Source organism: Hypanus sabinus, chromosome 27 (genome assembly GCF_030144855.1).
Source record: "Hypanus sabinus isolate sHypSab1 chromosome 27, sHypSab1.hap1, whole genome shotgun sequence".
NCBI lineage: Eukaryota > Metazoa > Chordata > Chondrichthyes > Myliobatiformes > Dasyatidae > Hypanus > Hypanus sabinus.
Window position 1 is genome coordinate 8,824,253 of NC_082732.1, and position 21,262 is coordinate 8,845,514.

The 21,262-nt window shown below is 38.7% G+C and overlaps 1 protein-coding gene across 13 annotated transcripts in view; it reads right to left on the reverse strand.

The window, feature by feature from the left end:
* disp3 (dispatched RND transporter family member 3) overlaps window positions 1–21,262 on the reverse strand; it is a 626,857-nt gene that overhangs the window by 38,883 nt on the left and 566,712 nt on the right. For all 13 annotated transcript variants that reach the window (XM_059951724.1, XM_059951723.1, XM_059951719.1 and 10 more), the window contains one exon: window positions 4,919–5,064. In XM_059951724.1, the coding sequence (XP_059807707.1) occupies window positions 4,919–5,064 (146 nt within the window). The remainder of the gene's footprint in view (window positions 1–4,918; window positions 5,065–21,262) is intronic.

The window sequence follows — 21,262 nt, forward strand, 5'->3', positions numbered from 1 at the left end:
GGCAGGGGCTACTCCACAGGGTCGAAATAGGCTACAGAGAATTGTCAGCTCCATCATGTGCAGTAGCCTCCTTACTATCTAGGACATCTTCAAGGAGAGATTCCCCAAAAAGGTGACAGCTGTCATTAAGGACCATCATTACCCAGATCATGTTTTGTTCTCATTACTACCATCCGGAAGGAGGCACAGAAACCTGAAGACACACACTCAATGATTCAGGAACAGCTCCTTCCCTTCTGCCATCCGATTTCTGAATGGACATTGAACCCATGAACAATACCTCTACATTTTTATTTCTATTTTTGCACTACTTGCTTAATTTAACTATTTAATATATAATGTAATCTATGTTTTATTCTATTGTTATGTATTGCAATGAACTGGTGCCACAAGGACAACAAATTTCATAACATATGCTGTGACATTAAATTAGATTCTGATTCTTAATGCAAAGAACGGTAAAACAATAGACTCCCAGCAAAGCTAGATCAATTACTTGCCTAAAATCTGATTGATATATTTTTGTTGTCCAAAGAACAAAGGGCCATTTGAAACAAGAAGCAAAGTCTCGATTTGGACATGATCTCAGTGAACGGCAGAATTGGGTCTAAAGGCTCATCAATTCTTATGTTCGCAGATAAGCCATTAAGTAGACCACTATCAGTTCTGAGGTACACCCAGGTGATCCTGGAAGAAGCATTTCTCTCTCTGCCTCACTCTTCTGTGCAACTGCCACCATCTAGAATTGCCAACTTTCAAAGCAATATCGTTTAATGTTGCCCCTTCCCTCTCTGTAATCTGACTGGAAGTGAAAATGAAAAAAATGTCATATAATGAGCAGTGTTATATTGGAACACATTAATTCATCTCCTTCCCAAAATCCATCTGCCAGTGAATTAGACCACAGCTATGCTTTTCCACCTTCCCTCCTTTTTTCTGTCCCCTTCTTCCTCCACACCCCACCCATGAAAATACAACTTGGTTGATTTGGTCTTCAATTTCCACAAGTCTCTATGTCAAGAAATATTGCCAACATCACCTGTGACCTCTTCAGAACAATAGAACTATAATAATGTCAAGTTTTTTTCATTGTGAATCTTCGATGAAGTATCTTCGTAGTATACTATCAACGCCAAAGAGCCGATGCGTAGTGCATTTGACGTCAATTTACAGAACTTCAAGGTATGAAAGAAAACTTAGCTTTTAAACCCTAAAAACCAAACCCGTGTGTAATCTGAATCCTGTTAACCACTCACACTGGCTGTTTAAACATGATCGTTGAATACATTAAGCATTGATATAGTCAGGCACTTCATAGTTTCAAGTTTTATGACTTAATACTCCATAGTATTTACCAGGAAATCCAACAACTGAGGGCAAGAAGTTTTGATGGGCTGAAGAGCCCTTCTATATCATAAGATACTAATAATGTGGGATCTATTACTGACTGGCCCCCTTCTTATTATTTCTGCCGAAATTTTGCTGTACTAGGAAAATTTATTAGGGAGAGTCAACATGACTTTGTGCGTGGTAGGTCATGGTTAACAAATCTATTAGAGTTTTTCGAGGAGGTTACAAGGAAAGTGGATGAAGGGAAGGCAATGGACGTTGTATACATGGACTTCAGTAAGGCCTTTGACAAGGTCCCGCATGGCAGGTTAGTTGGGAAGATTCAGTTGCTAGGTATACATGGTGACGTAGTAAATTGGATTAGACATTGGCTCAATGGGAGAAGTCAGAGAGTGGTAGTGAAGCATTGCTTCTCTGAGTGGAGGCCTGTGACTAGTGGTGTGCCACTGGGATCAGTGCTGGGTCCATTGTTCTTTGATCTGGATGATAACGTGGTAAATTGGATCAGCAAATTTGCTGATGATACAAAGATTGGAGGTGTAATGGACAGTGAGGAGGGTTTTCAAAGCTTGCAGAGGGATTTGGACCAGCTGGAAAAATGGGCTGAAAAATGGCAGATGGAGTTTAATATAGACAAGTGTGAGGTATTGCACTTTGGAAGGAAAAACCAAGGTAGAACATACAAGGTAAATGGTAGGACACTGAGGAGTGCAGTAGAATAGCGGTATCTGGGAATACAGATACAAAATTCCCTAAAAGTGGTGTCACTGGTAGATAGGGTAGTAAAGGGAGCTTTTGGTACATTGGCCTTAATAAATCAAAGTATTGAGTGTAAGAGTTGGAGTGTTATGGTGAGGTTGTACAAGGCATTGGTGAAGCCAAATTTGGAGTATTGTGTGCAATTTTGGTCACCGAATTACAGGAAGCATATTAATAAGGTTGAAAGAGTGCAGAGAAGGTTTACAAGGATGTTGCCCGGACTTGAGAAACCGAGTTACAGAGAAAGGTTGAATAGGTTAGGACTTTATTCCCTTGAGTGTAGAAGAATGAGGGGAGATTTGGCAGAGGTATATAAAATTATGATGGGTATAGATAGAGTGAATGCAAACAGGCTTTTTCCACTGAGGCTAGGGGAGAAAAAAACCAGAGGACATGGGTTAAGGGTGAAGGGGGAAAAGTTTAAAGGGAACATTAGAAGGGGCTTCTTCACACAGAGAGTGGTGGGAGTGTGGAATGAGCTGCCAGATGACGTGGTAAATGCGGGCTCACTTTTAACATTTAAGAAAAACTTAGACAGGTACATGGATGAGAGATGTATGGAGGGATATGGTCCAGGTGCAGGTCAGTGGGACTAGGTAGAAAAATGGTTTGGCACAGCCAAGAAGGGCCAAAAGGTCTGTTTCTGTGCTGTAATGTTCTATGGTTCTATGGTACTCTTGTGTTTATTTGTACTGTGAGTTAAAATATAATGTACTCTAAAGCAATATTTCTTCCTCAATATGTGGCATCATAAACTAAGAAGGTTATGCAAGCCACAGTGTACAGAGGGATCTTGCTATGATGACTAGTCTGTTTACTTATGCAGTAGCAGTTATGATATTTCAAAGTACACTGTATGCATTTTTCTCAGAAGGCACAATGTTAAAAACAATTCTTTTCCCTTTACTGCCAGGAAATAGTTTCTGCAATGAAGATGTTAGGTTGTTGTTGAAATATGCTTAGAAATTATGAAAAAAACACAACTGAAGATGAACAAGTGCTGTCATGTTCAGCATGAGACCTAGTGGTGTTCTACTTAATTCTCCTTTCACCAAGTTTTTTCTGCTTTGCCTGAAGACAATAATCTTATATGGCAGGTGGGCTCAGAGATCTAAAGAAAGCTGCATTTTAATTTTTCTGCACTGTTACTTTACTCTGTTGAACCATGGCTTGCGTTGAGCTGAGTAATTCAGGGAAAACCATTGTTTGTAAGGTAGGGGTGGTCCTTATTCCAAAAGGCAGGAAGATCCTGCAACTGTTAACACGTTACTGAAACATGCAATAATTTCTGAATGTGTTGTTCTGAGGTCAGTAAAACTGCTAGTAGCTGAATTAACGTGTTGTAGAGTCAGAGAGATTTAGCACACAACAGGCCCTTTGGTCCACTAAGCTCAGACTGACCATCAACCACCCATTTGCACAAACTCTTCACTATTTCCAACTTTTATTCTCCCCGCATTCTCATCAACTGCAAGCAAGAGAAAGTCTGTAGATGCTGGAAATCCAAGCAACACACACAAAATGCTGGAGGAACTCAGCAGGTCAGGCAGCAAATATGGAAAAGAGTATAGTTCATGTTTCAGTCGACCCTTCATCATGACACATCAACTAATCCCACATACCTCACTCACTTCACTCATCTTACACACCAGGGCCAATTCACAGCAGCTACCCACTAGTATGTAAAGGAATTACTTCAGCCAGCGAGTGGTGAATCAGTGGAATTCTTTGCCACAGGTAGCTGTGGAGGCCAAGTCTTTGCTATATTTAAGGCAGAGGTTGATCGATTCTTGATAGTCAGGGCATGAAGGGAATCAGGGAGAAGGCAGGAGATTTGGGCTGAGTGGGAAATTGGATCAGTTATGACGAAATGGCTGAGCAGATGCATAAACTTGACTTTGACGTGGTATAGGTCCTGCTTTTATAACAGTGTAATTGTGGAAATAAATTCACTGTCTTGCTGAAGTAGTAGATCATCTCCCAAAATAGGAAATGATAGAAGTACTGAACACATCTTGCATCTGTAGCAGCTGTCTTCAAACAGAAGTGCTAACCCTACTTCTCTTTCTGCAGACCTTCTAAGTGTTTCCTGCTTTCTCTGGTTTTATTTCATGTTTCCATCATCTGTAGCTTTTTTTTTGATAGTCAAGTAAACTTCACTCAGATTTCCTTCAACTAAGTCAATAGAAGAGGGTGAGGATGAATAGATGTATTCATGCATCCCACAAAACGATGGAGAGGATATTTCCAATAGCAGCAGAGTCTGCATCTGAGGACGCAGCCTGGGAATAAAGGTATAACTCTTCAGAACTGAGATGAGGAAGTATTTCTTCACCCAGAGGGTGGTGAGCCTGCAGAATTTTTTGGTACAGAAATCTCATTCATTGGATTATTTAAGGCAGAGACTGATACGTTCTTGATTGGTAAAGAGGTTAAAGGGAGAAGCCAGGAGAATGGGGTTGAAAAAAAATTTCCATGATTGAATGGTGGGGCAGATTTAATGGGCTGAATGGTGTAATGTCATGGTCCTATGGAATATTACAGCTGAACATAGTAAAGGTGCAACTCTACCATGCTGGCCATGCAGACCACACAGGAACTTGCTCACATGATATCATTACTATCCAAAAATGTCATGTTTTGTTTAATGTACACACAATACTTGCTAAAAGAACACAAGGTTATTTCCTTCATAAACCACTGCAAAGTACTCATCTCAAAGACAACTTTTTGATGAAAACCTTTAGATAATTCAACAATGCAACCAAGCACCAATAAATTTCTTTACATTTTTTCTTTCGATGCTTACAGACTCAAAGGCCATTGAGATCCATTGAACTCTGCCATCTTTCACTCCAACAGCACCATGAGACAGCTGTCCAGGAAGCAAGTTGGGCTCTGGAATGCTCTTACACTCAGGATGTAGCATTTGCAAGAAGGTTGAAACGCTGTAACCTGCAGCACAAGAAGAACTCAGCATTACCTACGAGCAAACCTTCAGAAACTGACCGCTGACAGATCAGTAACTGACAAAAAAAAATTACACTTTTAAGTTCTGCAGCAGGCAAGATGTTTTGCTAGCTGATCACTTTGACTTAACAGAAAGAGTCCGGCTGCTTTGTGCCACAGCAGCAGTTCTTGGTATCTCCCAGCTGCTGACTCTGGGATTGTTCCAGGCTAACCTGTGCAAAATTTGGGAGCTGGAACAGCTAAAATTAGACTCAAGGATGCTAGGTTTCTAAGTCAAAGTTAAACTTTCAAAGTTAGTGTACTATCAAAATACATATATGTTACCATGAGATTCATTTTTTTTGCCGTATTTATAGGAGAAAAGAAATACAACAGAATTTACAAATACTAAGATTCATAACCAACTAATGTGCAATCAATAAGGCAAGATGTGCAATTAAAAATTGATTCTGAGAACATGGGTTGTATTGAGTCTGTACGCCATACAATCAGTTCAGAGAAGTAGTGATTGAAGTTATCTATGCCAATTCAGGGGCCTAATAGCTGCTCCTGAACCTGGTGGTAAGGGACCTAAGGTTTCTGTATCTCCCGCCCAAAGGTAGTAATGAGAAGAGAGCATGGCCTAGATGACGGGGGTCTCAGATTATGGATGCTGCTTTGCAAACCTGTACAACAGTGGAAAGGACTTTGCCCATGATGGACAGACCTGTAACCATCACTTTCTGTCGTCTTTTCCATTCCGAGGCATTGGTCTTTCCATACCAGGCCATAATGCAACCAGTTAGGATACTCTCCATTGTACATCTAGTGATTTTGGTGTCTATGCAAATTTCTAAGAAAGTACAGGGATTTTCATGCCTTTTTTGTGATGACACTTATGTACTGGTCCCAGAACCAATCCTTTGATATGTCAATACCAAGGAATTTAAAGCTACTGATCCTCTTCACTGCTGTTACCCTAATGAGACCTGGCTCATGGGACATGTGGCTTCTTCCCTCCTGTACTCAAAAAGCCAGCTCCTTTGGTTAGGAAGTTACGAAGAACATATTCTGGTTCATCCAACTTATTGTGAAACATGAGGCATCAAGGTGGCACAGCTGATAGAGCTACTGGCTCACAGTTCCAGTGTTGCCCTTTGAAACTGTCCATGTGGAGTTTGCCCATTCTCTCCTTGACCCCGTGGGTGCTTTACTTTCCTCCCATTATCCTAAAGTCATGGAGTTGGTAGGCCTCCTATAAATTACCTCTCATATACAGGTGAGGGGTGGAATCTGAGGGGGAATTGAAGGGAAACAAGAAGTATAAAATGGAGTTAATTTAGGATTACTTTACATGAATGGCTAATGGTGGTTATGTACATAAAAGGCCTCTTCCTGTGCTATATCACTCGATGACCATGATACATTGTATCACAGTATTTATATTCTCTTGGGAAAGATTTTAAAAAAAGATACTCCCAGACTCATTTGAAGGAAGAACTTCCAGGAGATTTTTTATACTTCCCCATTCCAGAACACAAGTTTCTTCTAGGAAATCTTTCTGGCCTTCCTACTGCAGAGAGTGGGAGCTGACACAGCTAAAACCTCAAAATAGGAATGGATGAAGTTTGTTTGGATGATCCTTCACACCCAATTTGACAGGGAAGCCTTGCTTAATCTCCAATGCTTTTACAACAAATAAAGTTTTGAAAGGAAGTGAGGAGACTTTTTATATTAATTTTTCTCAACTTGCTTGCTGTAAGGACCAGAAGGTTAATCTTTAATTCTGTGACAGTTTGGGATGGACCGTGTTCTTACTTGTTACCAACTGACAGGAGGAAATTTGTCAAAGAGGCACTTTGACTAGAAATTCAGTCTGGGCTGCAATACAGAGAAATATCCCAATGCAACATTTCAAAGAAGGCAGTGACATTTTACAGTGTCATGGTAAATTATTCATCCAACGCCCCTAAAAACAGACCATCATGTCATTATCATGATCATCATCGTCCTCGGCACACAAATCTGCTGCTGCGTTTCTCCCCTTAAATGCACACTTCAAATGTATTTATCTGTCTGTAGAGCACTTTAGGATGACCTAAGATTGTGAAAGGTGCAATTGAAATTTGTCTTCCTTTTCAGATAAAAAAAATATATACATAACATGGAGCCTATGTTCTTGTTAAAAATGACTGCAAAGTGAAAGCCTATTTTAATCAAAGATTTGCAGTGATTGAATTTGAGCAATTAAACTGAGTGCATTGCTCCTGGTGAAGGGAAATGTATAAAGCAATTACAGGGATGTTCGTGAATAGGTAACCTCTTCTCATAGCTCATTCCACCCATCATTAATGTGAATACTGCCTGAAACTGCAGCTTTATCCTGAGGCATTTATTCAAAGCAGCTGTCAAATGCTTTGAAAATCTACTTTGGGCTGTTATGCAGTCAGGAAGCTTAAAGATTTTTATTTTGAAAGAAAAGTTCACTCACCACATTCTGACTAAATACTCACAGTGAAGCTGATCTGGGGAAGTTGTCTTAGTGACCTTGTTAAAACACTTAGGAATCAATCAACTTTGATGCTGACAGGAGTGTAGCCTCCAATCAATACTGCTACGTGCCAAACAACAATTTACTGCTGGTGCATTTTATTCCATTTGAAAAGGATGTACTAAACTTGTTTCCCACTAGGATTGATGTCCCATCATACAATAACCCAATTGTTAACTTTAGTAAATAAATGGTCAATAACAGTTTCCAAAATTGTAAAAACTAGATCAACACTTTAAACAGTATGTGAACCAAGGAAAAAGGATGCCATAAAAAATTGCACAGGACATGGAACTGTGGGTTGGATGGGGTGCTGCAGGGGAGGAGATGCACAGTGAGAGGCATAGATGCACAAGAGGAGTTCACAGAATTGTCCATTCACATGATGAGAAGATAATGACAGATGTGACCATCATCAGAGCAAAGCCAGTTCTTTGGTTGGTGTCTCAATGAAATTCCATCACATTGCACGTACAAAATCTGCATTAAAGATTCATAGGTAGAACATTATAGCACAGGACAGGCCCTTTGGCCCATGATGTTGTGCTGACCTTTTAACCTACTTTCAGATCGATCTGACCGTTCCCACCAAAATAACCCTCTATTTTTCTATCATTCAAGATTCAAGACTCAAGATTCAAAAATTTTATTGTCATTCTAACCGTACATCAGCTCTGCAGGGCAGAATGAGACAGCATTTCCCAGGAGCAGTGCAATCATAACTTAACAAATGCAAAAGTAAATAATAAACATAACAATAAATAGTAAAACACAACAGCCACATGTCAGTTAAAAACAAGTTATAAATGTCCAGTGCAAGTTAAAAGTATCCAAAAGTCAGCTAGAGCAGCTATTTAGCAGTCTGACTGCCTGTGGGAGGAAGCTGTTTAGTAGCCTTGTGGTTTTAGTTTTGATGCTCCTGTAACGTTTATCTGATGGCAGAAGAACAAACATGGAGAGGGTGTGCGGGGTCATGTCCTTAGCTAAGAATTTCTTCCTCTACCATCACCAGATTGGCATGGCATTCAAAACACCCTCTACTCCCTATGTAAAGAACTTACCCCTGACATTCCCCTATACTTTCCTCCAATCACCTTAAAATTATGCTCCTTGTAGTAGCCATTTCCGTCCTTGGAAAAAGTCTCTTATCATCTTGTACACCTTTATCAATTCACTCTCATTCTCCTTCACTCCAAACAGAAACCCCCCCCCAGCTTGCTCAATGTATCTTCATAAGACATGTCATGTAGTCTAGACAGCATCCTGGTAAATCTCCTCTGCACCCTTTCTATAATGAGGTAACCAGAACTGAACACAATATTTCAAGTGTGGTCTAACCAGAGTTTTATTAGAGCTGCAACATTGCCTTGTGGCTTATGAACTTAATCCCCCAACTACTTCAGGCAAACACAACATTTGGCTTCTTAACCACCCTATGAACTTGCGTGGCAACTTTGAGAGATCTAGGGACATGGTCCCAGGATCCCTATTTCTCCACACTGACAAGAATCCGATCATTAATCCTGTATTTTGCTTTCAAATTTGGCAAATTTGTCACTTCACACTTTTCTGGGTTGAACTCCATCTTCCACTCCTCAGCCCACCTCTGCATTCTGTAACCTACAACATCCCTCTACACTATCCACAACTCCACCAACCTTCGTGTCACCTGAAAACTTAGTAATTTACCCTTCCACTTCCTCACTGAAGTCATTTATAAAAATCACCATGAGCAGGGGTCCCAGAACATATCCTTGTAGAACAACCCCCAGATAGAATAATCTCCATCTATTGCACCCTCTGCCTTCTATGGGCAAGCCAGTTCTGTATCTACACAACTAAGTTTCCCTCAATCCCATCCTCCTGACTTTGTGAATCTTATTAAACATTTTATAAAGTCCGAATCCTTTACATTTGGATTTAAAGATCCACTCTGCTGCTTTCATCAATATGCTTTGTCACATCCTCAAAGAATTTAATCGGACTCATGAGGCATGACTTACCCCTCACAAAACAATGTTGACTATTCCTAATCAGGCCATGCTCTTCTAAATATTTGTAAATCCTGTCCCTAAGAATCTTCAATAATTTGCCCACCACTGAAATAAGAGTCATTGGTCTATAATTTCCAGGGCTATCCCTAATCCCTTTCTTGAACAAAGGAATAATATTTGCCACCCTCCATTCTTCTGGTATTACTCCTGTAGCCAGTGATGACAGAAAGATCATTGCCAAGGGTGCAGCGATCTCTTCTCTCACTTTGGTCAGGTCCCAGGAACATGTATCCTGATGTTTTTCAAAGGTTTTAGTTTCTTAACATTAGCCAGTTCAAGCATATCAGGGTGTTTTACACTGTCCTCACTGTCCCTCTCACTGGAAATTCTGAAGCAAAGTACTCATTAAGGACATCCACAATCTCCTCCAACTCCAGGCACGTTTCCTCTTCTATCCCTGATTGGTTGTACCCTTACATTGGCCATCCTCCTGCTCTTCACATACATGTAGAGTGCCTTGGATTTTCCTGAACCGTACTCTCTAAGGCCATCTGCCTCCTCTAGCTCTCATAAGTTCATTCTTCAGCTCCTTTCTGGGTGCCTTGAAACTCTCCAGAATCCTGCTTGATCCTTTCTTTCTAAACCTTAATTAAGCTTCTTTCTTCCTCTTGACTAGATGTTCCACATCTCCTGTCAACCATGGTTCCTTCACGCTACCACCCTTTCCCTGCATCAATAGGACAGACCTATCCAAACCCCGCAGAAAGTGCTCCCTAAATAACCTCCACATTTTGGTTGTGCCTTTTCCTGAGTACATCAGTTCCCAATTTATGCTCTCCAGTTCCTTCCGAAAAGCTTCATAACACCCTCGGGGGGACGTCACGTGATGACGTAGGATCGAGACGCTGGAACTCAGCCCTCCCGTAAAAAAGTTCATAAATTAATGTTTAAGTGAAGAAAAGTCAATCAATACTTTTTTAAGGTTACTCATAAACTACTCTGGATTGTTTTAAGCTATGCCTCATAAACAGAGGATGAAGAAAACTACTTCCGCGAAGACCGCTCAAGTTGGAACAGAATCAAGGCCTACTTCTACCGAAGAACCGCGGACTCAGGTACAACACACCACCGGTGGAACAGAAAAGGAGACCGCGGCAGCATCGGCCATTTCTAAAGGAAAGGATCAACGAGAACTGCGCATGCGTAAAGGAATGAGCATGCGCAAACGAGTGCAACCAGAACTACAAAACCCAGCAACGACTGAAACCGACAGTGAAAGTGAATCTGAGAGAGAGCCAGACTCTCTGGAAAAATCAGACGAAGATGGAGATGAAAGTTCCTCTGAAAATACAAAAAAGACTTTGAGGCAAATAATGCATAAATTAGAAAAATTAAATGCATTAAAAGTAATTAAAGAAAAAATAACAAAAATGGAGGCTATGTTTGATAAAATGACACAGAAACAGGAAAAAATGGAAAAGAAAATTACAGATTTGGAAGTCAAAGTGGAAGAAATGGATGGAAGAATGAAGAAGATGGAAGATGATAATGATGCCTGGACATCAGAAAGAAAACAACTCGTGGGAAAAATTGATAAACTCGAAAATTTTAGTAGACGCAACAATATTAAAATTGTTGGACTTAAAGAAGGTACCGAAGGAGAAGACCCAATAAACTTTTTTCAAAAATGAATACCTGAAAAATTGGAAATGGGAGAAGAAACTTCAATTGAGATTGAAAGGGTGCACAGAGCTTTAAGACCAAGATCTCAAGGTGATCAAAATACGCGATCAATTTTGATAAGATGTTTAAGATACCAGGATAAAGAAAAGATTTTGAAGGCAGCTGCCCAAGGTGCTAAAAGAAGAAAAGGTCCATTGATGATAGCAGAGAAACCAGTTCTTTTTTATCCTGATATAAGTTATAACCTTTTGAAGAGAAAGAAAGAATTCAATCCAGCTAAAAATGTTTTATGGAAAAAAGGTTATAAGTTTTTAATGCGTCACCCAGCAACACTGATAATTTTTTTGGAGGAGGGAAAAAGATTTTTTTCTGATTGTCGAGAAGCAGAGGTGTTCGCACAAAAACTCCCATTTCTTTGCTAATTAAACGTAGAGACTTTTAAATGTAATGGTTAAAGATGAAGACAGAGATAGCGAATGGAACTGATGGATATTTAAGGATGATATAAGGGAGAAAAGTAAAATTTTATAAATAATAACTGAGAATAGTCTGTTTTTTTTATGTATATATACTTTTTATGTTGCGGGGGGGCTGGGGAGCTTTGAATCGGTTACTACGGGATTCACGTGTGTAATCATGGCGATTGCCATGACCCGTACAATAGAGGTGGGTAATGTTGTGTTTTTTTTCTTTCACAACATTAGTAGGGGGGTATTTTGTTTTTTTCTTTATTTTCTATTTTTCTTCTATTCTTTTGCCTGGATGATTGGTGGGGACACACATAGCAACATGGAGACTTCTAAAAAGATTTCCCAGGATACAATGAAAGTTGAAAGATTAGATATTATTATAGATTGGAGTAACATAATTAAAAATAATGACTAATCTATTGAATTTTTTAAGTTTTAATGTTAATGGGCTTAATGGACCAATAAAAAGAAAGTATTTTAACATATATTAAAAAAATGAAAATAGATATAGCTTTCTTACAAGAAACTCATTTAACGGATATAGAACATCAGAAATTAAAAAGAGACTGGGTTGGAAATGTTATTGCAGCTTCATTTAACTCAAAGGCGAGAGGAGTTGCAATTTTGGTTAATAAAAATTTACCAATTAAAATACAAAATGTATTAACTGATTCGGCAGGAAGATATTTAATTATACATTGTCAAATTTTTTCAGAACAATGGACTCTTATGAATATTTATGCACCAAATGAAAATGATGTAAAATTTATACAGGAGGTCTTTTTGAATTTGGCTAATGCACATGATAAAATATTAATAGGTGGAGATTTTAATTTTTGTTTAGATCCAGTTTTAGATAGATCAACAAAGGCTATTACAAAATCAAAAGTAGCAAAATTAACTCTATCATTGATGAAAGATTTAAATTTGATTGATATATGGAGAAGAATCAATCCAAAAGAAAGGGATTATTCATTCTATTCAAATAGACATAAAACATACTCAAGGATAGATTTTTTCCTATTATCAACAAATACTCAAGATAGAGTGAAAAATGTGGAATATAAAGCAAGAATATTGTCTGATCACTCTCCTTTAATAATGACAATGACAATGATAGATAAAGAGGAATCAATTTATAGATGGAGATTTAATTCAATTCTACTAAAACGTCAAGATTTTTGTGATTTTATGAAAAAGCAGATTCAGTTCTTTTTAGATACAAATTTACATTCAGTTGATGATAAATTTATATTGTGGGAAGCAATGAAAGCATATTTGAGAGGCCAGATAATAAGTTATACTTCTAAAATTAAGAAGGAATATATGATAGAAATAGATCAATTGGAAAAAGAGATTATAAAATTAGAAAAAGAATCTCAAAGAAATATGACAGAAGAAAAATGAAGACAACTTATTAATAAGAAGTTAAAATATAATACACTCCAGACATATCAAACAGAAAAAGCAATTATGAGAACTAAACAGAGATATTATGAACTAGGTGAAAGATCACATAAAGTTCTTGCATGGCAGTTAAAAACAGATCAGATTTCCAAACCAATAAATGCAATTCGAACAAAAGTGAATGAAATTATTTATAAGCCTCTAGAAATTAATGAGGCTTTTAAGAATTTTTATTCTGAGTTGTATAAATCAGAATCAAAGAATGATGATGTTAAGATAGAAGAATTTTTATCACAAATAACGCTTCCAAAATTAAATACAGAAGAACAGAAGGGATTAGATACGCCTTTTACATTGAAGGAAGTTGAGGAAGCTTTGGGATCACTTCAAAATCTCCAGGAGAAGATGGTTTTCCACCTGAATTTTATAAAAAGTTTAAAGATTTATTAATTCCTCCTTTTATGGAGTTAATATATCAAGCGGAAAGAACGCATAAACTTCCAGAATCTTTTTCAACAGCTATTTTAATAGTATTGCCAAAAAAAGATAGAGACCTTTTAAAACCAGCATCATATAGACCTATTTCTTTATTAAACACCGATTATAAAATAATAGCAAAAATCTTATCTAATAGATTATCTAAATGCTTACCAAAATTAGTGCATATGGATCAAACAGGATTTATCAAAAATAGACAATCGGCAGATAATGTAACCTGGTTATTTAGTATAATCCATTTAGCGCAAAAGAGGGAGGAAATGAGTGTGGCAGTTGCTTTAGATGCAGAAAAAGAATTTGATAGATTGGAATGGGATTTTTTATTTAAGGTATTGGAAAAATATGGATTAGGAACATCATTTATAAAATGGATTAAAACCTTAAATACTAATCCCAAAGCTAAAGTAGTGACAAATGGTCAAATTTCAACATCATTTCAGTTAACAAGATCAACTAGGCAAGGTTGCCCATTATCACCTGCTTTGTTTGTGTTGGCAATAGAACCACTAGCTGAATTAATTAGAATGGATCCAGATATTAAGGGTTTCAGAGTTAATCAGGAAGAATACAAGATTAACTTATTTGCTGATGATGTTCTACTTTATTTAACAGATCCATTACATTCACTACGCAAATTATCCTATAGATTAGAAGAATATGGGAAAATATCGGGTTATAAAATAAATTGGGATAAAAGTGAAATTTTACCTCTTACTAAAGGAGATTATAATCAATGTCGATTAATAACTCAATTTAGATGGCCAGCAAATGGTATAAAATATTTAGGTATAAGAGTTGATAATGACATAAAAAACTTATACAAATTAAATTATTTACCACTTTTGAAAAAAATTCAGGAAGATCTTGATAAATGGATGGCATTACCAATAACATTAGTAGGTAGAGTAAATACTATAAAAATGAATATATTCCCTAGACTACAATATTTATTTCAATCATTACCAATACAATTACCCCAGAAGTTTTTTCAAGAGTTAAACAAATATGTGAGGAAATTTCTCTGGAAAGGTAAGATGTCAAGAATATCGTTGGAAAAATTGACATGGAAATTTGATCTAGGAGGATTACAACTTCCAAATTTTAAGAATTATTATAAAGCAAATCAACTTAGATTTATTGCATCTTTTTTCGAGAAAGATAAACCGGCATGGGTTAGAATAGAACTAGATAAAATAGGAGAAAACGTACCAGAAGATTTTATATACAAATGGGAATCTAAATGGATACGGGAAAAGAAAGAATCTCCTATATTAAAACATTTGATTGATTTATGGAATAAGATAAATGTTGATGATGAGACAAAAAATCTTTATTAGCAGAGATCTTTAATTCAAAATAGACTTATTCCTTTCACAATGGACAATCAACTTTTATATAATTGGATTCAAAAAGGGATTAGATATATAGGGAATTGTTTTGAAGGAGGTATATTAATGTCATTTGATCAATTAAAGAATAAATATAAAGTATCAAATAATACTTTATTTTGTTACTTTCAATTAAGGGCTTATTTAAGAGAAAAATTAGGTCAAACAATGTTATTGCCGAAACCTAATGAAATAGAAATTTTAATTCAAAAAGGAAATATTAAAAAAATTGTATCTTGTATGTATAATTTGATTCAAAAACAGGCAATTAAACAAGGAGTTCATAAGTCAAGACAAAAATGGGAAAGTGATTTGAATATTAAAATTGAAGAAACAAATTGGTCAAGACTATGTCTTGATAGTATGACAAATACAATAAATGTTCGGTTAAGATTAGTGCAGTATAATTTTCTACATCAATTATATATTACACCACAAAAAATAAATAAATTAAATCCAAACTTATCGGATCAGTGTTTCCGATGTAACCAGGAAACTGGTACTTTTTTACATTCTACATGGTCTTGTTCTAAAATTCAACCTTTTTGGACAAATTTAAGACTTTTACTGGAACAAATTACAGGAACACAATTTCCTCATAATCCAATATTACTCTTATTAGGTGATATTGAAGGGATAAAACCAAAACTCAAACTAAATAAATACCAGAAAGAATTTATAAAAATTGCACTGGCAGTAGCCAAAAAAGCTATTGCAGTTACTTGGAAATCGGATACATATTTAAGTATAGACTCTTGGAAGAAAGAAATCTATGGTTGTATTTCATTAGAAAAAATTACTTATAATTTAAGAGATAAATATGAAACATTTCTGAAAATTTGGAGCCCTTATTTACAAAAGACAGGATTAAATCTATAAATGTTCTGAAGATGAAACAATTGGTTATTTGGGGAAAGAAATAAATATACATATTAAAGTTATTACGAATTCCATGGAGCAGGTGGAGATCTTCTAACAACCAGGCATTCTTTCTTTCTTTTTTTTTCTATAGGGCAGTTAGGGGGGAGGGGATAAGGGGAGGGGGGAAGGGTTATATACATTGTTTTTCCATACTTCATTTTGTAACTACTTAAAAATGCAATAAAAAAAGTTTTAAAAAAAACACCCTCTCTCCCAATTAAATACTTTCTCATACCATCTGCGCCTTTCCCTGCCCAAGAGTATGGTAAAGGTCAGGGAATTGTGGTCACTGTCTCACATACTGAGAGATCTGTCATGTGACCAGGTTCATTGCCAAGTACTAGATCCAGTATGGCATCTCCTCTAGTTGGTCTGCCTACATACTGGGTTAGGAATTTGTCCTGGACCTAACAAATTCTGCACAGTGGAAACCTTCTGCACTAAGGAGGTGCCAATCAATATTAGGAAAGTTGATGACCACCATGACAACAATCCAGCAATACTATTAGTTTTGCACCTTTCCAAAATCTGCTTCCTGAACTGTTCCTCAGTGCCTCTGTTGATTTGTGGGGGGGGGGGGGTACTCCCAATAGAATGATTGCTCCCTTCCTGCTTCTGACTTCCACTGAGAGTAAATCAGTTGACCATACCCTCATGGCATCCTTCCTTTCTGCAGCTGTCATAATATCCTTGATTAGTAATGCCACTTCCTCAACTTTTTTTTTTATCTCCCTCCCTGTTCCTTTCAAAACATATAAACTCCAGAGCATTCAGCTGCCATTCCTTTCCTTGTGACAGCCAAGATTCTGTAATGGCCACAAGTTGAGTTCCATATACTGACCTATCCACTAATTCATCACCCTTGTTTCTGAAATAGACACACTTCCACCCACTCCACATTTTCTAGCATATTAAGTAAAAAATTAATGTTTCTACTCCAAACTTTTGAAGAAAGAATAAAATTAATATTTTAGTATGTTTCATTATAAAATATAAACGTGAGTTTGTGATGATTTCAATGCCAATTCACAACAAGATATAGAAGCAAAATTGCGCCATTTGGACCATCGTGTCTGCTTTGCCATTTCATCATGGGTGATCCAATTTTCCTCTCAGGCCCAATCTCCTGCCTTCTCCCCACATTCCTTCAGGCTCTGACTAATCAAGAATCTATCAACCTCTGCCTTCGATATACATAAAGACTTGGCCTCCACAGCTGCCTATGGCAAAGAATTCCACAGAAGAAATTCCTCCTCATCTCTGTTCTGAAAGTACGCCCCCCTATTTGGAGGCTGTGTCTACTGGCCTTAGACTCTCTCACCAGAGGAATATCCTCTCCACATTCACTCTAAGGCCTTTCACCATTCAATCAGTTTCAATGAGGCCACTGCTCATTCTTCTGAATTCCAGTGAATACAGAGTGAGAGCCATCAAATGCTCTTAACAACCATTCAATCCTGGGAGCATTTTAGTGACCCTCATCTGAACCCACTCCAGCGTCAGAACATCCTTTCTAAGATAGGAGGCCTGAAACTGCTCACAATACTCCAAGTGAGGCTTCACCAGTGCCTTATCAACATTACCTTCTTGTTTTTTATATTCTAGTCCTCTCGAAATGACTGCTAACATTGCACTTGCCTTCCTCACCACAGACTCAACCTGCAAATTAATCTTTATGGAATCCTACACAAGGACTCCCAAGTCCATTTGCACCTCAGTTTTTGTATTTTCTATCCATTTAGAAAACAGTCAACCCTTTCATTCCTTCTACCAAAGTGCGTGACCATATGCTTCCTGAGACTGTATGCTGTCTGCTATTTCTTTGCTCATTCTCTTAATCTAAGACCTCCTGTAGCCAGTCTACTCCCTCAAAACTACCTGTACCTCTGCCTATCTTCATATTGTCTGCAAACTTTGTAACAAAGCCATCAATTCCATTATCCAAATCATTGACATATAATGTAAAAAGGATCGGTCCCAACACAGACACCTGTGGAACACCACTAGTCACTGGAACCCATCCAGAAAAGGTTCTCTTTATTCCCACTCTTTGCCTCCTGCCAATCAGCCACAGCTTTGTCCGTGCTACAATTCACCTTGAACTTGGTTGAGCTCACTGCCTACTAGTCTCCCTTGATCACTGCCTCACACAAACACATTTTCAGCTGCTGCGCTGATGTTGTGGCTTCCCCACTCCTGTTTCTATCAGACAGATCACCTCTCATCACTCCGTGTCACACTCTTTACCACAATTCCATGTAAAATAGGAGGAGGCCACTTTGGCTTTTCAACCCCATCAATGCCAGCTCACCGCACAAACCCATTCCCCACTAATTTTCCCAATATCCTGCAGCATTCTCTACCATCCCCATCACCTTCCCTATGCTCTGCCACTCACCAACATACTGGTTGGAACTGGCAGTGGATAATTGACCCGGAAGCCACACTTCTTTGGGAACCAGAGCACCTCAAGGAAGCCTATGCGGTTACAGGAAGCCAACTTCACACAGACAGAGAGGGAGATCGGGACTGAACCCTGTTCACTGGACCTGTGAGGCTGCAGCTCTTCTAGAAGTGCCACTGTACCATCCTAACTGTCCCTCAAGTCTTTATGCCCAATTAATTTGCATCTCTACTTCAAAAGTCTCAGCTGTCTAACCTTTGGTTCTCTTTTTACTGTTTCATTTCTGCACCATTGATCTGCTCAAGCAAGCTCTTGTTTCCACCTTTAACACTTTGGTCGCTGTTCAAACTACTATTCACATACAGTCTGCTGTTTCAGTGACTCCCAGGGGACATTGATTTAAATAAATTTGCTAGACAGTGGCTTCTGTCTTTAGCCATGCAATTCGCGTGACCAGACGAATCACTACTGTCCATTAACACTGGTACCAGTCTGGGATCATCCCTGACGATCTTCCAACATGCCCTCAGCTTTCCTGAGTGTCCTGCTTTCTAGTGCTATGCTGTCTCTTCATTGGATGCCCCAGGGGTGCTGTGGTCTTTGGTGATACAAGAGACACTGTAGATGTTGGAATCTGGAGCAAAACACAAGGAGGAACTCAGCAGCCCAGCAGCATCTGTGCAGGGAGATAGACAGTCAATGTTTTGACCCGAGACATCGACCGTTCAGTTTTCACTGCAGATGCTGCCTGATCTGCTGAGCTCCTCCAGTAACTTGTAGTTTGGTCTTCCATAGGCTTTGCATCCCTGAAGTTGGAAAGCTTGCTTGGTGGTCTAAACCTATTGCAAGTACAGCCCCATTCTGACGCATGGGAGGAACTGGCTGCTAGCAGACAGGCAATTAATTACTTTTTCTATTATTTAACTTAGTTTTATTTAACTAAATTGACTTTTAGTTAACTCTTTTAGTCCTTCAAATGAAAAATAATTTTAATGTGACATTTCTATTTCTATCTTCAAGCCGTGCGGCCCAGCAATTCTCCGATTTAATCCTAGCCTAATCACAGGACATTTCACCAGGACCAAACAACCTCTCAACAGGTAGGTCTTCAGACTGTCAGAGGAAACCGGGAGTTCCTGGTAGAAACCCATGCGGTGACAGGCAGCGGCGCAATCTGACCCTTTGACCACATGGTCCAGCACTCACTAGGACCACCTCCATGACTACGATTGCTCCTGCCTCTGCTCATATGCTGCTGAAAATTTCATTTGTGCTTTTGTCAGGTTCAATCCTGACTTCAGGTGCTGTCTGTATGGAATTTGCAGATTCTCTCTTGAGATCTTAGTGTTCTTCCCCAGTGTTCAGGTTTCCTCCAATATTCCAGATACAAGTAAGCTGGTTAGTTAATTGGCCATTGTAACTTGGTGAGTAGCAAAATATGGGGAGGAATTGATGGTAATGTGATGGGGAGTAAAATGAGATCAGAAGGAACTGGTTTGCACAGACTATTTGTGTGTTGTGTGACTCAGTGACTGCATGGCTTTAGTCCAGTTTTGAGTGCTCAAGTGACCTTCTCCCTTTTCCTCCTCAGAGAGAACCTGGGGTCATCCAAACCTCTGTTTCCCATTTAACTGCTGTGAATTACAGGTCTAATGACTCAAAGTTAGAACAAATACAAATGCAAATTTCAATTGCCTAACTTCTCTCTGCTCTCAACTAGAATTTTAAACTGATAGCCTAAATAAATATCTACTGTGAAAATCGGTTTGGTTTTATCACCAAACCCTTCATGATTAAGAAAATTTCCACTGAATATTCATCTGCCTCCCATCTTATAGCTTGCTAAACTTGTGACTCTCAATCTCAGTGGCTTTCACATCCTTTCTCGAAGAAACATCAAAACTTGCACTCAATACTTCAGACTGTGCCCTCATTACTGGTTTGTACAAAGCGATCACCTCTACAATTTGTATTTTTTACTGGATGAATTTGTTTAATTGGAAAACTACATGAAACAGTGTATTTTGGATGATTGCAGTTTCAGGGCACATATTAAGATTGCTATGGTAGTAAACTGGTTGTAAAATTGTGACAAATCGCCAAAAATAATTTGGCTGCAGATTCTCGCTGCTTCTCTCAGTTTCTGAGTTTCACCAACAGATAAAACAAAGAAGAGCACAATACTAAAGAGAACTAGATGGGGTAGGAAAGAGGTGAACAGATTATTAACATATCAGTTAGCAACTAACTGTCATGGTCCAGACTGGTTCCCCTTTAAATTTAGTTAGGTTGCGATCCGGACCATTGACGCCTCGTTTCCTTTTAATTCTGTTTCACTCTGTGGTGAACTACATGTACCTGTCTGGACACGCCCCCTGCTGACTGCTCCTGTGGCTCCTCCCACAGACCCCTGTATAAAGGCGATTGAGGCCTGAGCCCAGCCCTCAGTCTCCAGGATGTAGTATGGTGGTCAACTACTGCTTGTTCTTTCTTCCAGTCAATAAAAGCCAAAATCTCGCCTCACGCCTCGGAGAGTTATTGATGGTGCATCACATGCGTCCCTTGAGCTTGGCAATCAAGGTAATCTACCCTCGACCCGAACCGGCAGCTTATAAGCCCTTGGCTTTAGCCGGTCGGGGCAAGAGTGTTAAGAAGCCTTCGCAAGTCACCACCGTCGCTACGACAAGCCAGAGTGATCCAGCCCGTATTGGATACCAGCAATTCACCTTCCGTCACCAGAGTGACCCAGCCCGTATCGGAGTACCAGCAATTCACCTTCCGTCACCAGAGTGACCCAGCCCGCATCGGAGTACCAGCAATTCACCTTCCGTCACCAGAGTGATCCAGCCCACATCGGAGTACCAGCAATTCACCTTCCGTCACCAGAG